Source organism: Ambystoma mexicanum, chromosome 1q (genome assembly GCF_040938575.1).
Source record: "Ambystoma mexicanum isolate Mex_15411 chromosome 1q, UKY_AmexF1_1, whole genome shotgun sequence".
In the NCBI taxonomy this organism is placed as follows: Eukaryota; Metazoa; Chordata; class Amphibia; order Caudata; family Ambystomatidae; genus Ambystoma; species Ambystoma mexicanum.
In genome coordinates, this window is record NC_090922.1 from 1,095,681,648 (window position 1) to 1,095,696,870 (window position 15,223).

General features: G+C 45.1%; 1 protein-coding gene across 3 annotated transcripts in view; it reads left to right on the plus strand.

The window, feature by feature from the left end:
- BTBD8 (BTB domain containing 8) overlaps positions 1-15,223 on the plus strand; it is a 2,362,893-nt gene that overhangs the window by 546,194 nt on the left and 1,801,476 nt on the right. For all 3 annotated transcript variants that reach the window (XM_069641787.1, XM_069641786.1, XM_069641785.1), the window contains exon 6: positions 5,677-5,757. In XM_069641787.1, coding sequence (XP_069497888.1) covers positions 5,677-5,757 — 81 coding nt within the window. The remainder of the gene's footprint in view (positions 1-5,676; positions 5,758-15,223) is intronic.

The window sequence follows — 15,223 nt, forward strand, 5'->3', positions numbered from 1 at the left end:
TAATCATGTGCATTTTTGTAAGTCACCGTATCAGGTCCCGCTACTACAGCATCTCCTCATGTGTACCCGATCCTGTGGCGCTTCCATATTACCTTGAATAAGGTAAGCATTTTGGATTGCGCCCCACATAGAGTGTCTCTTTAAATAGACTAGGGATACACTAAGACATCCTTTCTCTATTCTCTTAGGCATCCAGTATTTTTTTCATGCTAAGAGAAACTACAGGTCCTTGGACCCACATCCTCCTGCCTGTGGCCCCAGTGCTTCCCAACAAGGTAAGCCGTGTCCATATGATTTCTGGGAAACGCAGTGATTCAATCACGCTTTTCGTAAACTATGTCCATCAGCATCTCCCTTACTGTGCCTCATTCATTTTCACAGCTCTCTTTGAACACCTAGACGTCAGTCTCTCCTGTCCTGACGAAGGCCCCCACAAGAACAGGACTAGAATATAGCCCCCATAAGAGGCCGAAACACTGTGGTGTAGACATTAACTCTTGAATTACAGTGTCACAAAGGTTTCACTGTGTACAACTGTTGTTCATTCTATGGACCTATTGCAATTGTTTACGTGATATGACCCCTGTCGTTTTTGTGTATCGACAGTAGAATCTGTACTATGTTGACTTCATATACTGTTGTGCAAGGAACTTAACTTGCTATTGTCTGTCTTGCAATCTATTGTGCTCTGTTTTGTAAAATCTGGTCTGCATTATATGTGCAACAAATTATAAAAATAAGTATTACAACAATTTAGATGTGTTACTTATACAGTCTGTGATCCGAAAATGAGCAAAAAGGGGGCATGCTGGTTCTACTGGCCTGTTCACCTGTATTTGATGATTATATAGCCCTCCTGGGCAGAAAAGGGTCACCACCAGGAGCCCCTAGTCCGGAATTATTGCAGGTCTCCTGTGCATGGTCATTTACATGACCAATGCTCCTTCTGCCTCTTCTTTGGATATGAGACAGTATTCCTCATTACCAAATTCGAAGGACAGAACAAACGGCAATCCCCATCTGTATTTCACATCATGGTCTCTTAATACATGGTAAGAGCCCTGCACTCTCTCCATTTCGCCAGTGTAAAGGAAGATGAGTCGTGATAAATGCTCTGTGAATTCTATCAAAGCGGAAGTCTCGTTCCTTGTCCCCATCATCTGCAAATAACATTTTCAACATCGTTTAGACCGTCTGTTCTAGACCCTTAGTGCTCTCTCTCTCCCTCTCTCTCTCATGGCCCTCCTTTCTCTATTTTCCAAGTCATCTATCTTCAAGCACATATCATATTCTTTGCCCTTCAGCTCTCTGAGCTGTGTGTTCAATTTCATTTCCATTATATCCGCCGTTGGTTGTTCTCTAGCATCTCGACCTTCTCCTAGATTTGTTTCCACTGTCCCTCTCAACTCTTTGTTGGATGCCTGGATGTCATTTTGCATTGGTTTTATTTCGATGAGCAATATGTTTGTCCACCTGTATAGCGTTTGCCTCCTTTGTGTGAGGCTGTCTCACTTCTTCCTGTATTTGTTCCATTGTATTTCTCACCTCTGGCACTCTCCTGTATTTTTGTAAGAACTCGCTATTGATTTCTCCACATTCATGAGATGCCCCTCACCCTTTGGTACCAAGTCCTGTTCTGTCGCCCACTCGTGCCCGTTATCGTCCACTGAGTGTACCAGGATCACCTAGTCACTCCTGGGAGCACTTCATGTTGCTTCTTCCAGATAGGCTCCAACCCAAGGCAGTACTCTCTGGATGTGAGGCTGCACATACCCTACTCTGGGATACCAGTGCAGAGTCCCCTAACCAGCCAACTCTCCTGCGTTACAAATGGAGCACGGTCATGCAGGCTTGTCACCTCATATTCCATCACAGCACTCGTGTGCTCTGACAGTTACAGCCGTGAACTTCCGTGGGCCCTATGGCGCAGGGTAGGATCTCTGCCTGCATTGTCTCGGGCACCGCCACCTTCCCCCTTTTGCGCCTCTGGTCTTTTCCCTCAACTCTGTTTATCTTTTAATCCTGGTCCTCGCATCTCAGTGTACCAAGCCGGGCCTCTCAGTGAGCCGTACCCCACTCTGCTACACCCCTCTGCTCCATACCAAAGTACCCGCTGACAGTGGCAGACACCCACCATGTAGTTACTGCTTTGTAAAGGGACCTCTCTTCATGGATCAGGCGCAGTATCACTTTCCTCCCGTCTTCTTTATGCTCCCTTTAGCATCCGACCTGCCCGCTTGTTGCCTTCACCCTTGCCGTCGCATTACCAGGCCAAACCTCAGTTTGCAAAGCAGTGCAGTCTCTGTTCCCAGACGGCCACCTGCTTGTCTCCACTCCATGTTTCCTCCCAAAGGCAGGCTTCACCGTACTACGGCCAGCAGGGTTCAATACGGTCTCAACTATGACCTCTTTCACTCTTCTAAGACCCAAAGACTTCACATCTGCTCAGGGCATTTCTTCAGACTGTTTGGCCTTCCTCCACTTGCGTAGACTCTGGCCTGTTATCACGATGGTCTAGACCACCGCCTTGGCTCCCTTTTCCTCGTTCACCAGTTCACTCTTTTGCGCTTTGTGGCTTCCGGGACGTTAAGAGACCTTAAAAACCTTAATTCCCTTAGGTATATCATAGCTGCCTTGAGATTTACCAGGGCTCTTCGGACAAGCATAGCATTTAGGCAGCCATCTTGGTGGTCCCCAGAGTTGTCTCTTTGACCCACTAAGAAGTGTTCATAGTCTCCATCCTAGACATGACTTTGGCACAGGAATTCCGGCTCCTTCGGGCACAATTGTGGCTTAATTCAAAGTAAACCAGTTTTACCTTCCATCTCTAAAGAGGTGGGCTCCGAGGCAAAGCATACTATTGGACTGTCCCTCTGCTGCCAAACCTCAAATCTATAGAACAAACTCTGGAAGGGAGTATACGGCTAAAACTTTCTGCATGCTTTGATGGACATAGGCAATTATTGCCTTTTGCAGTTACATATCATTTTAGCCTGCTATGCTTTCCTGGTGCCGATCTGTGAAAAGTGGCAATGACTTTACACCAAGAAAAAAAAACAGCCCTTCTTTGCTTTTTGAGAAAGGGCTGTGCTGTGCTAGCTGGCAGTGTATATGTGGGAGCAAACCATTCATCAAGAGATTTTGAGCTACAGTTATAAATGTTAAACAAATAGGTTTCAGAAAGAATGTAGGGACTGACTGTGGAGGCCTTATTTTAAAAAGTCTCCAATCTAAAACAGTCAAGAACTTGGGCTATGTGATTTTTGTGGCCTCAATGGACCTCTCTAAAGCATTTGATCTTGTCGACAGACATACCTTATGGTCAATTCTAACAGATCTTGCGATTCCCAGACATTTATTAGAGATGATTATTGATTTATACTCTGATACAAAGATTAAGGAAAGGCTTAATTCAGCTGGGCGACTCTCGTCTGAAATTTCTATTTCTAACGGTCTAAAACAAGGCTGCAAGCTTGCGGCCATTCTATTCAATGTATGTCTCTAAGGCAGCAAAGGCAATGGAGGGTAAGGGTTTGGTGCCACCTAAACTAGGTGAAACTCCAATAGAATGGATAGCATACGCCGATGATTTTTTATTATTGGATCGCACAAAAATAGGTTTACAAAAATTGATTAATGCTTTTGTGATATTTACTGCTGGCCTACATCTAAAAATCAATGCTGCTAAAACAATCATTATAAGAATGGAAACATCAAATAAAAAACATTCTTTCTTGACTTGGTGCTGTGAGGGAAAACGTTTAAAAAGTCAAACTGTCCTGAAATATTTAGGATATCATTTTATAGCAAACAGCACGATGGCAATAATCAAAAGACACCTAGAAGTTAAAGCAGAAATAATAAAGCGACAGATGTCGAAAATTGATGCCAAATATGGAAGATTTACGGCCACACCTTTGAAACGCTTCTATACCATTTCTGGTATTCCTAAACTCACATATGGCTTATAATTTTATGAGCTTGAAGGTTCAGATTTTATAAAAAAAATTGGAAAGAGATATGTGGAAAGGTGTGCTGTTCTTTATTCCTAAGGGTGTTCCTATTCATGCAATTAGGTATGAATTCGGTCTGCAATCTTTACAATCAATTATTGTATGGAGAAAAATGTTGTTGTGGAGAAAATGTATGATAAATGACCCCTCATCGCTATACTCGATTGCAGCAAAAGATCAATCTAACTCTTACTGCATGAATTTAAAAACTGTAATTGAAGACACATTGTTGAATGCAGGAGTATGTCTGGAGATGTTGATAAGTAAACCCCAAAATTGAAACTTATACTTCAAAGTAACGATTGGCAAATGACTCTGGATATGGTACAACAATCTAAAACTCTTAATCAGCTACACTCATTCTGGAAATGTTACCCCGTTCTGGAGAATTATCTAGTGAAATATCTTTCACGTAATTTTAGAAACTCTTTCATGAGGTTTCGTTTTGATATTTTGAAAACAAATTACATTCTAAAAAGGTGGAATCTCCAGAATACAGAATGGGAGTGGTGTAGATATTGTAAATCAGAAGGGACAGAAGAAACTCTGAAGCATATATTACTACAATGTCCCGCTCTTTTAAAACAAAGGATTTTATATTTTGAACAATTTGTATTACATTTATATGCGGTTGACACCAAATCCTTATGGTATCAGATCAGACATAATACCTCGACTGTTTTAAAAATAAGAATAATGGCATTTTTAAAAAATAATTGTGATTCATCTTAAATGATCATAATATTTTTTCTCCTTATTGCCAAACATTTAATACACATAAACAATACTGGTTTTAATAGGTTTTTAGAATCTTAAGAAATCTTTTAATGCTTAAGTAGATTGGGTTTATATGGACTGTTCTTAATCTTGTTCTTAATTTTGCCCTATTTGACTACATGTTCTTTGTAATCTTGAATTGCTATGTTATCTATTCTAATGTGTTTGAAATGTTTGTCCAATTTATGTTTGAAGAAAAAAAAGTATGAAATGTTGTTTTATTGTATTCCAAAATGTAATTTTATTCTTCTGAACTATCTTGATGAACTATTTTGTAAAGGTTTGTATAAACCATAAACAAATAAATTAATAATAATAATAATTTCTGGGCTCTATGTCTGCTCTGCTATTTCGTGATCAACTGTAAAGTACTCAAGACTTAGTGCACTCACTGGGTCTCATTGTTCTGTTTGGCTCTGCATCGCAGACAGTAATTGCAGCACGGGACTTCACATCTGGAATACAAATCTCCTCCTTGGATGTGGTCCGTGTGGGTTAGGGGATCTGCACCCTGAGTGCTTGCTTGTTTTAATTGGAATCCTGAGGAAAGATGCTTTAAAGGTGCAGGTTGACACAGCTCAAGCTCCAGGCAGCCATTCTAGCTACACAGCCTAACTTATTTTTTAATTAGCCATGGTGTCTGTTAGTGCCTTATCACCTGTAACATTTGTACTCATTTGGTCAGTTCTTAATGTTGGTTTGTGTGGTCAATTTATGATTATGTATGAATGGCTTTCAACTCTTGTAGTTCTCTATTGTCTTAAGCGTGTTGGAATCTGTGTATCACATTCGATTAGTTATGTCAAATATTTGTCAATGTGTATAACATTACTTCACATTGGTAACAAATGAATTGTCTGTTTTAACAGTGACTTTCGTTTTGCAGGGTAAGCCCAGTAGAAGTGAATGTCATGATGCATTTCATATATGGAGCAACTCTGGACTTCTCAAACAAAGTTGATGCTGGGTACATACTGTTTTGCTTTTTTTACTTGTCAACTTATTTGTAACTAAGCTATGACCTAGAACTTATTGAATCTTATTTAGGCAAAGCTATTTGACCATAATGTTTCATTTAGTGTTGATGAACATGGATATGGATAATTAAAATGGATTAAGGGCCTTTGTATAAGCAATAAATGCAGTTTACTCTGCTGTTAACTTTTAAGGAAAACTTGTTTGTACGTGGCAGTCTAAATCGATACGACTGAGTGGTCATATACTAATAAGATAGCAGCCATTTGGGCTCCTAAAATTCAGTGCAAAATTAAGGAGACGGTGGGGGATAAAGGAGGCAAGCAAGTGCTTAAGGAAATGGTACTGCACTGAAGTAGCAGTAAGGGCATGAGAAGATGGGGAATAACAGAGCTCCCATCACCAGACCGGGCCTCCCCGTCCGATGAGATCGGATCTTTCCACGCAATGATCGCCAGGGCATCCGAGCTTTTTCAGCTCTGCCCCGAGGAGAAGGAAGGTTTCCTTTACCAACGGCGCAAGGCCAGGAGGAAGTCAGTCCTCGCTGTGTCTCTGCTGGATGACATCTGGGACGAGGGTCTGTATGAGAAGAAGTACCGGGTCCCCGACGCGGCCCCTCTGTGCCACAAACTACAACGGACTCGGTCGTCTCAGCGGCGGCCAAGAAGAAAGCGGGCAGGGGGGTGTCGGTCTCAACTTCGACTTCCCCGCCGGACGGCGAAGGGAAGAAGCTGGAAGCAATGGGACGACGAGTTATCTCGTCGGTGACAACAATGTTTAAGGCGGCCAACGCCCTCGCGATCGTGGCCCGCTACGACAGGGAGTTATGGTTCAAGATCGCCCCCCTGTTGGACTTCCTACCGGATGACAAGAGGGCCGAGGCCCTGGAAATCTTGCAAGAAGGCGAAGTGGCGTCGGACCACGCCATTACGGTGGCAACGGACATTGCCGACACCGGTTTCCGCCAGCTAGGCAACAGCGTTTGCTTTAGACAACGAGGTTGGCTCAAGGCGACGGATTTCCGCCAGGATGTGCAGGCCAAGATGCTGGACATGCCGTTCGACGGGAACAACCTGTTTGGGAAAACGGTGGATGGTGGACACAGAGACTGCTAGGGCCCTAGGCATCCTCCGGCAACGGAGGCCGTCCTTTCGGAGCGCCGGAGTCAAGCAGAGTGCCTCCAAGGGATTCGGCGGTGGCTCCTCTACGTACCGCCAAGCGGCCCGCTCCTCGTCGCAGGAAGCCTATGGAGGACGAGGTAAGTCGGGGGGACCCCGCCGTCGCCAGGGAGGCCAAGGCAGCAAGGCATCTGCCAAGCAAGATTGAACCGACAGCGGGGTCGGGCCCCCACCGAAGCACCCCAGTGGGAGGCCGGCTGGTGAGGTTCGTCAGCGTGTGGGAGTCCATCTCTACCGACCGTTGGGTGCTGGATGCCCTGGGCCAGGGGAACGCCCTCGAATTTCTAAAAAAGTGCCCCGCATTCCACCCGTGGTCAGGAAGGAAAATCACGTCCCTCAACTACTCTTGGAGGTGTGGGCGTTGCTCAGAAAAGGTGCCATCGAGCTCGTCCCGAAGAGGCTCAGGGGCTCTGGAGTATACTCAAGGTACTTCCTAGTAAAAAAGAAGACAGGAGGATGGTGCCCCATCCTGGACCTGCGACGGCTGAACAAATACATCAAGGCACAGAAATTCCGGATGGTCACCCTCCAGCATGTGCTGGGACAGCTGGAGGAGGGCGATTTCCTGTCGTCGTTGGGTTTGGAGGTAGTCATACTTCCACATCCCCATTCTGAAAGGTCACCGAAAGTTCCTCAGGTTCGTGGTCCAAGGACGGCACTACCATTTCAAGGCCCTCCCGTTCGGATTGAAGTCGGCACCCAGGGTGTTCACCAAGTGCCTTGCACCGGTGGTGGCACGGCTGCGCCTGCAGGGGATCCACGTCTACCCCTACCTGGACGACTGGCTCATCCGAGCAGGGACAAGGGAGCTTGCCGTGGATCACACAGCAAAGACCGTCCAGCTGCTCTCGGACCTGGGATTCTCCATCAACTTTCCCAAATCCCACCTGGTCCCGTCGCAAGTCGCACTGTTTCTGGGAGCGAAGCTCGACACAGTGGCGCGCCTGGCCTCACCATCGGAATAAAGGACGAAGGCCATCCTGGGCAGGGTGCAGCACCTGCTGTCCACGGACGTGGCCAGGGAGAGGTCCATCAAGTCCCTCCTCGGGATGATGTCCTCCGGCATATATCTCGTGCGCCTGTGCAGGCTTCGGATGCGCCCTCTGCAAGAGTTCCTCGACTCCCGCTGGATCCAAGCTACGGGCAGCTTCGAGGACACGATCCCGCTCAATGAGACCTTCCGACGAGTGATCCGGTGGTGTGGCACCCGCGCTCATCTGACGGCAGGCACAGATTTTCAGACCCCATCCCACCAGATAACGGCTGACAACGGATGCCTCCATGGAAGGGTGGGGAGCGCACACCGGAGAACTTCATGAGAGGCCTCTGGCTCCCGGTGGAGAAGACGCTCCACATCAACATCCTGGAGCTCTGTGCAGTGTTATGGGCCCTCAGGTCCTTTCTCCTGTCCCTCAAGGGCAAGGTGGCGAGAATCTTCACCGACAACATCACCACGATGTTCTACATCCAGAAGCAGGGAGGAACCAGATCCCCAGCCCTCTCCAAAGAAGCCCAGGATCTGTGGCATTGGGCCGTCGCCCAAGGGATGTTTCTGGTGCCCTTTCATCGTGGCAGGGAGCTGTGCTCGTGCCACGAGTGGGAACTACGTCAGGATCAAGTGGATCGACTCTTCCGACGATGGGGAAAACCCCAGATCGACCTGTTCGCGACAGCGACAAACTCCAAGTGCCAGAGGTTCGCCAGCAGGTTTCCCCAGCCGAGAAGCATTGGCGATGCTTTCTCGTCCTCCTGGGAAGGACTGTTCCTTTATGCCTTCCATCAGTTGCCGTTGCTGCACCGACTCGTCAACCAGCTCAAGAGGTCCCGGTGCAGGATGATCCTGGTCGTGCCGATGTGCCCGAGGCGGATCTGGTTCCCGGACCTTCTGGACTTGTCAGCGTCCTCACCAGTCAAGCTGCCGGCAGACGCTTATCTTCTCTCCAGAGAAGGAGGCGCCATATTTCATCACGACCCGGAAGTCGCTGAACTTGCAGGCCTGGCTCATGCAGCGCTAGAGTTTGGAGGGTACGATATCCCGGCTGACTGCAGAGAGGTCCTTGCAAAAGCCAGGGCGTCCTCAACTCTCAAGTGCTACGGACATAAGTGGAAGAGGTTCTCTGTCTGGTGCCGTGCACAGAAGATTAACCCTCTATGGATTACGGCCCCTCAAGTGCTGCCGTACCTACTGTTGCTGGCAAGGCTGGATTGGCTCACGCCTCCATCAAGATACATCTGGCTGCGATCTCCCGATACACCAGAACCACAGGACGGGCGTCCTTGTGATCCCATCGCCTGGTGAAGGAATTTATGAAGGGACGGTTCCGATCGTTCCCGCCGGTGAAGGCCCCTACCCCGGCGTGGGAACTCAACGTGGTGCTGACCAGGCTCATGGGGGCGCCATTCGAGCCCCTGCATTCGGCCCCGCTGAAATTCCTGTCGTGGAAGACTGCGTTTCTTGTGGCCATCACCTCCGCACGGCGAGTGGGAGAGATCCAGGCCCTATCCTGCAAGCCTCCATACTTGACTTTTCACGACACGAGGGTGGTGCTGAGGACGCACCCCTCGTTTATGGCCAAGGTGCCGTCGGACTTCCACCTCAACAAGCCCTTGGTGCTACCTGTTTTCTTCCTGTCACCTTCGTCTCCGACCGAGAGGACTTTGCACTCGCTGGATGTGGCTAGAGCGCTGAAGTTCTACGTGGATCGAACGAAGAGTTTTCGGAAGACATCACAGCTGTTTGTGAACTTTGGACCTGTGAACCAAGGGAAGGCTCTCTCGAAGGCTTCCATTTCCAGATTGCTCTCCGGCTGCATCATGCATTGTCATGGGTTGGCAAACTGACCGTTGCCCGGCCTTCTGAGAGCCCATGCGACCAGAGCGATCGCTGCTACCACAGCGTTCTTGTCTGTGTGCCCCTGCTGGACATCTACAGGGCTGCTACGTGGAGGTCGACGCACATCTTCACGAGATTCTACTGCGTCGACCGGGATTCCAGGGAGGAGTCCAGAGTCGGCTAGACAGTGCTGCGCAACCTGTTCGCTTAAGGTGAGCCTGGTGGGGAGGTAAGAGATGCTTAATGTTGAGTTTTATGTAATGCTTAATGTTGAGCCTTGCCACCTCCCATTGTTGTGCATGTGTACTGCTATGTATTATATTCATGAGCATGTGAATCCATGCCAGACCTCATGCTGGAGAAGGAACAAGTTACTTACCTGTAACTGTTGTTCTCCAGAATGGGTCTGGCATGGATTCACATGCGAACCCTCCCTCCTGCCCCTCTACGGCTCTTCACTTGGTCATACTGCCACTTTGCGTGCTACCAAATCTGAAGATGGGTGCCAGAGGCGGGGCTTAGGGAGAGGGCAGTCATTGGCTGAGGGCAGTATGACCCAGAGACCAGTGATTGGTTACTACTGAGAAAGACAGATCAGAAACAAAACTGATACTGATTTTTTCTTTACCGAGGATTCCCAGCCTGACGACGGGGAATATTCATGAGCATGTGAATCCATGCCAGACCCATGCTGGAGAACAACAGTTACAGGTAAGTAACCTGTTCATTATAATGGGATTTTAAGGTTAAAAAAGGGGTGGTTGGGGGGGCCATTAAAAAAATGCATTCCATGTTTTTTTTCCAATGCTTTTTTTTCTATGGTAAGCATTTGATGCTTTGTCATTCGATGCAATGACTATAAACCCCTTATACCATCATTGAGGGTCTAGTTCCTCATTGGGTCTGTTTCTTCCAGGCCATATGCTAGATTGCGATTGACCAGATCTGGCCGCTCCAGTTGCCGTATGGTGTCCTGTAGGGGCCATTATGGTCCCCATGCTGTTTAATCTCTACCTGGATCTGCAGCAACATCTGGTTGCTGGATAGTGTGTCTTTGTGCCCCAATATATGCGCGAAACTCATTTACAGGTTCAGATGTCATCTTGTAGCAAGATATGGTGTTTCAAGGATTTCCCTATGGAGATTAAGAAGTGGTTGTGCATTCAATTTTTAAGATTGCTACTTTAAAAATCGAATTTCTTATGTTGGCTCATGCTTATTTGCTGTTGTTTGTGCTCTTTGCTTTCCAACATGTCTGTTCCTGGGAGTCTATCTAGCTTTCAATTACAAGTTAGGTCTTTTGTTTTTCTCTGGATTATCTTCTTTCATTCCAAATGCTAATTTGATGCCTAACTACTAATTTACATTAATTTTCTTCAAATGTGAATGTCTTTTATTTGTATAATGAGTTTTCACTTTGTTGTTTAATCCTTGGTAGTGTCATGCCTTGATTCAAGAACTTTGGTTTGCTCCGTTGAAGGCATTTTGTAGGCGTGCTGGTCATCCATGTTGGATAATTTGATGAAATCACCCCCATAATAGAAGGTTTTCATTGGTTGAATGTTTAGTTCATAAAGCTATTCATACTACCAATGCAGATTTTCGAGCCTTAAACTGCAACTATCTTATTGCTTCACTTCACTGCCATCCGAGCAGTTAGATCTTTCGTTTCGACGATCATCAACCTCAAATTCTTTTCAAGTTCAGTGCCTGCTTGGAAGTCTCTTTAAATTTCACTGCATATGACGATGTCTCTAAATCCTTTTTGGAAAGCAGTGAAGGCCTGGTAATGGTTACTTTCGTTTAGCGAATACCTTGGTGGGGGCCTTTATTATGCAATTTGCTGTATCTCGTTTACATTTGTTAGCTTTGTGATTGAGTTGCAATTATATTCTGATGTTTATCAGGTTGCATTGCGCTCAGTTGCGTTTCTTTGGTTGCATTACATAGGAAACTGTTTTATTGATGGTTGACAGGTGCTTAAGGAGTGGGCAGGGACTAATGCGGGAAATATATGGTTTTAACATTGGCTAAGATCTTATAGTGGTTTCATGGCATATGCTCTAAGGGTCAAGGCATAAAATAAGCAGTGTCGCATAACAATTTGCTGTGCAATTCTGTCAGTTTGCTAATCAAATTGACAGTTGTGTAGCAAAGATAGCTATTTAAATTGTCCTCTTCAATGGAATCACAGCTCACCCTGCATTCCTCTCTCGTCCTCTGTGCTCTTTCTACTCTTTTCTCTGTACACTTCAAGTCCTAATGGAGAGAAAGTGGAGCAGTAATCATCTCCTCCCCTCTTAAGTGCCAAAGGCATGTGTGGGAGTGCTAGGCAAGAATTTCATTTTTAAATAATTGAAAACTAGAAATAATCGGAATGCTACTTTTATTAAGCTTTGTATATGCTGTCTGGAAAAGACGAGTATGTGTCAACTTGAGATAGTTTTTTTAAAGACAGTCATGCAATTCCATTCCTAAAATGTGGGTTGTTACATAATGCATGATTACAGTATTGATACTGTAAAACACTGCATCATCTCTGAAGTTTAAGTTAGTGTATCTAAATTTCATTGTGTCAACTATATTTCATTTTGTTGGGGAAGATGCATTATATTGGTGAGTGAACAACTTGAAAATGTACATGATCACATGATCAAATGCTTTTGATGGAAAACTTAGTTCTGTAACCTGCAAGCTGCATACATCTTGCAACTGGTTCTAAACCCATGAGCGAACCCATTCTCCTTCACATTCTATATTATCACCCAGTTGATTTATAACAGGTAACCTGAAATTGAGATGACCACAAACTACAATATTCCATCTAGGTTGCCCAGTTCTCTGCCTGCTACGCAATCCACTATGCTTAGTCGCTTTCTTTCCTCTTATATAATGAATACACAAAGCGAGCTAGATGCTTACTCAAAGTAGTGACCAATAGTTCCATCCAGTCTCTACATTTAACAGATCTATTGCAATACCAAACACTGTAGTTAGCCTCCAGAGCTCACTTTGTTTTATGATTATAATTGCATTATATATTACCACCAGCAGGAGACAGCTGGGCAAACTTTTCAGAACCTTTTTATCATATCTCTTTATTTGCGTACATTCATGCAGCTAATCTTTTACATTTTATAGACACTCCGCTGTGGCTCACAAAGTCTTTTCGCCGACTCGCATAGTCGAGCAAATTTTATGACGGGCCAGTAGCATTTGCAGGAGATGTTTGAAACTTTTATGTAACATTTACTTTGTTTGCAGTAAATGTCAAACAAACGTTTCACTGTGCATGGCTGGCCTATGGGTGGCAGCAGTGTGCCAAACAAAGCGCGTTTGTAGTGACTTGCATCATTGTACACAAATCGAAATTTAAAATGTTTTGTCCTCCATTGCTATGGGTTGAGTGCATTACTCTAAGGTTGAATTGGGAAACTAAGCTACCCGACCTGCAGGTCCAGCTGAATTTTAAAGAATTTGCAAGACCTGACTCCTCTAGCTAATATTTTATTTCAAGTGGTATGCAAAACTGCTGTTTTGTTGCTCATTTCATGTCTTGGGTACAAATAACGTCTGGTGACATTAACAATATTAGTACTAAATTGCTAATCAAATGGGTCTGTTTGCTAATTAAGAAAAAATGATTTTGGCAAACTCTGCTAATCAATTTGTGAAAACTAATTTATGCCTTGAGGTTGGTCTAAAGAAGTAGGGCGACCAAAGGAATGGCTGTGCTATGCCCATTGACTCTGTACACTGTTTACTAATAATGAGGCAGGAATTAAAAAATGGGTTATAGTTATTGAGGTGGGAATGCAAGAAATTGTTGGTTTGAAGGAAGTGAAATGACTGTTTCAAGAATTATATATTTTACAGCTCTAGCAGTTAGCCTTTCGAATTGTTGACAGGTAAGTGAATCATATAGACAGACAAATGGGGTTTTGGCCAGAAATAGTTTGGTCTAGTGTTCAACTCTTTTGTTGTCTATTTTCTGGCTTTAATATAGAATCCTTGCTTCTCGACTGGGTGCTCTGCCCCAACACACACACACACACACTCTACTGCTGCAACGCCGCTGCTGGTGGTCCTGTTGCTTCCTGAGCCGCACCCTTCTTAGTCTTCCCTGTTGCCTGCTTTTCCATGGTGTCACACTGCTCCACAAATCCAGGCTCCCCATTCCGTTTATTTGGGATTCCTCAACGATCATTATAGCACCAGTAAACGGTTTGAAATCTTTCTTGCTGACCTCACGGATGACCATGCCAGCCTTCTGAGGTCACGAGATTTAATTGAAAAAAAATATTTTTACAAGAGGTTGATGTCATGCATTTTGTTCAATAAAATACAAAAAGAGCCCTAGAAGAGGTCCTGGTGTTTCAACAGTTTTGTTTTCATTTTCACATGGTCTCAAGAAGAAAGAAAGGAGGGCTTAATCGTTGTATTTTGCGTGTCTGGTGGTTGAAAGATCTGCTCCAAGGTTTTTGCTGCTGCTACAGCCCATGAGGTCTTTTCGCCCTCAATCAGGTGGGCCCATCAAAGTTCCTCTTTGTGTATGTGGGCGGCAGCCAGGTGGTGCGTCAAGTAAGGAGTTCTAAAACTGCTGGTTCCTGGACAAATCGTTAGAAGGTGCCGTATCGTTTCAGTTTCAGGAGATGGACCACAAAATCTGCAGTGATTTGTTGATGAAAGCCCTCTTATTTTCAGAATTTTATTTGATGGAAGGAGGTTTAATCTGGCCCTTACAAGGGTATTTCTCAGACTTTTATTTGGGTGCTTCTTGAGAAAAGGCTGAGTTACATTTAGTTTTCTTGCCTCCGACGGGAGATGTGATGAAAGTTTGTATTTTTGTGCTGTATCCAAAGTCAAAATCCAATCTGATTCATCCAGTCTTTTTTTGTTTTTGTCAGGTTTTGTATCAGTTCTTCAGGTGAACTACGACACGCCACAAGTTTTTCTTCCCATTCCTTTTCCCACTGGTTTAACATTTTACAACGACCAGTTCTCATCTCTATTTTTATTAGTGAGAAGACCTGACGGGTTGATGGTTTTCCTGTACAACATGATGGTGTTTCGGACGACTATTGCCTCAAGGGAATTCACGTTCAATTCACTCCTGATCAAAACCATTGGCGTTGATTTTGGAAGGTTGACCACTGCTCTCCAGAAGTAGCTTTCTAGGAGGGGACAGATGGATTCTGGAATGAGTGGCATAGCCTCCGTGCCATAGGTGATCGATGGTATGACCTTAGCTCTGTAGAAGTTTATTGTTGGTTGCAAGGAAAATCGCCCGTCCTTCCTGTCGATAAGTTTGGCTTGGGAGGTGAGGTTTCGCATTTTTTTGTGCAAGGTGTTTTGCATCGATCTTTCTGTTTTGCTTCTGTCCAGTATGACTCCTAGGTATTTGAATTCCAGGCCCTTTTCAACACTGCTCCCCTCCAAGTGGCAGT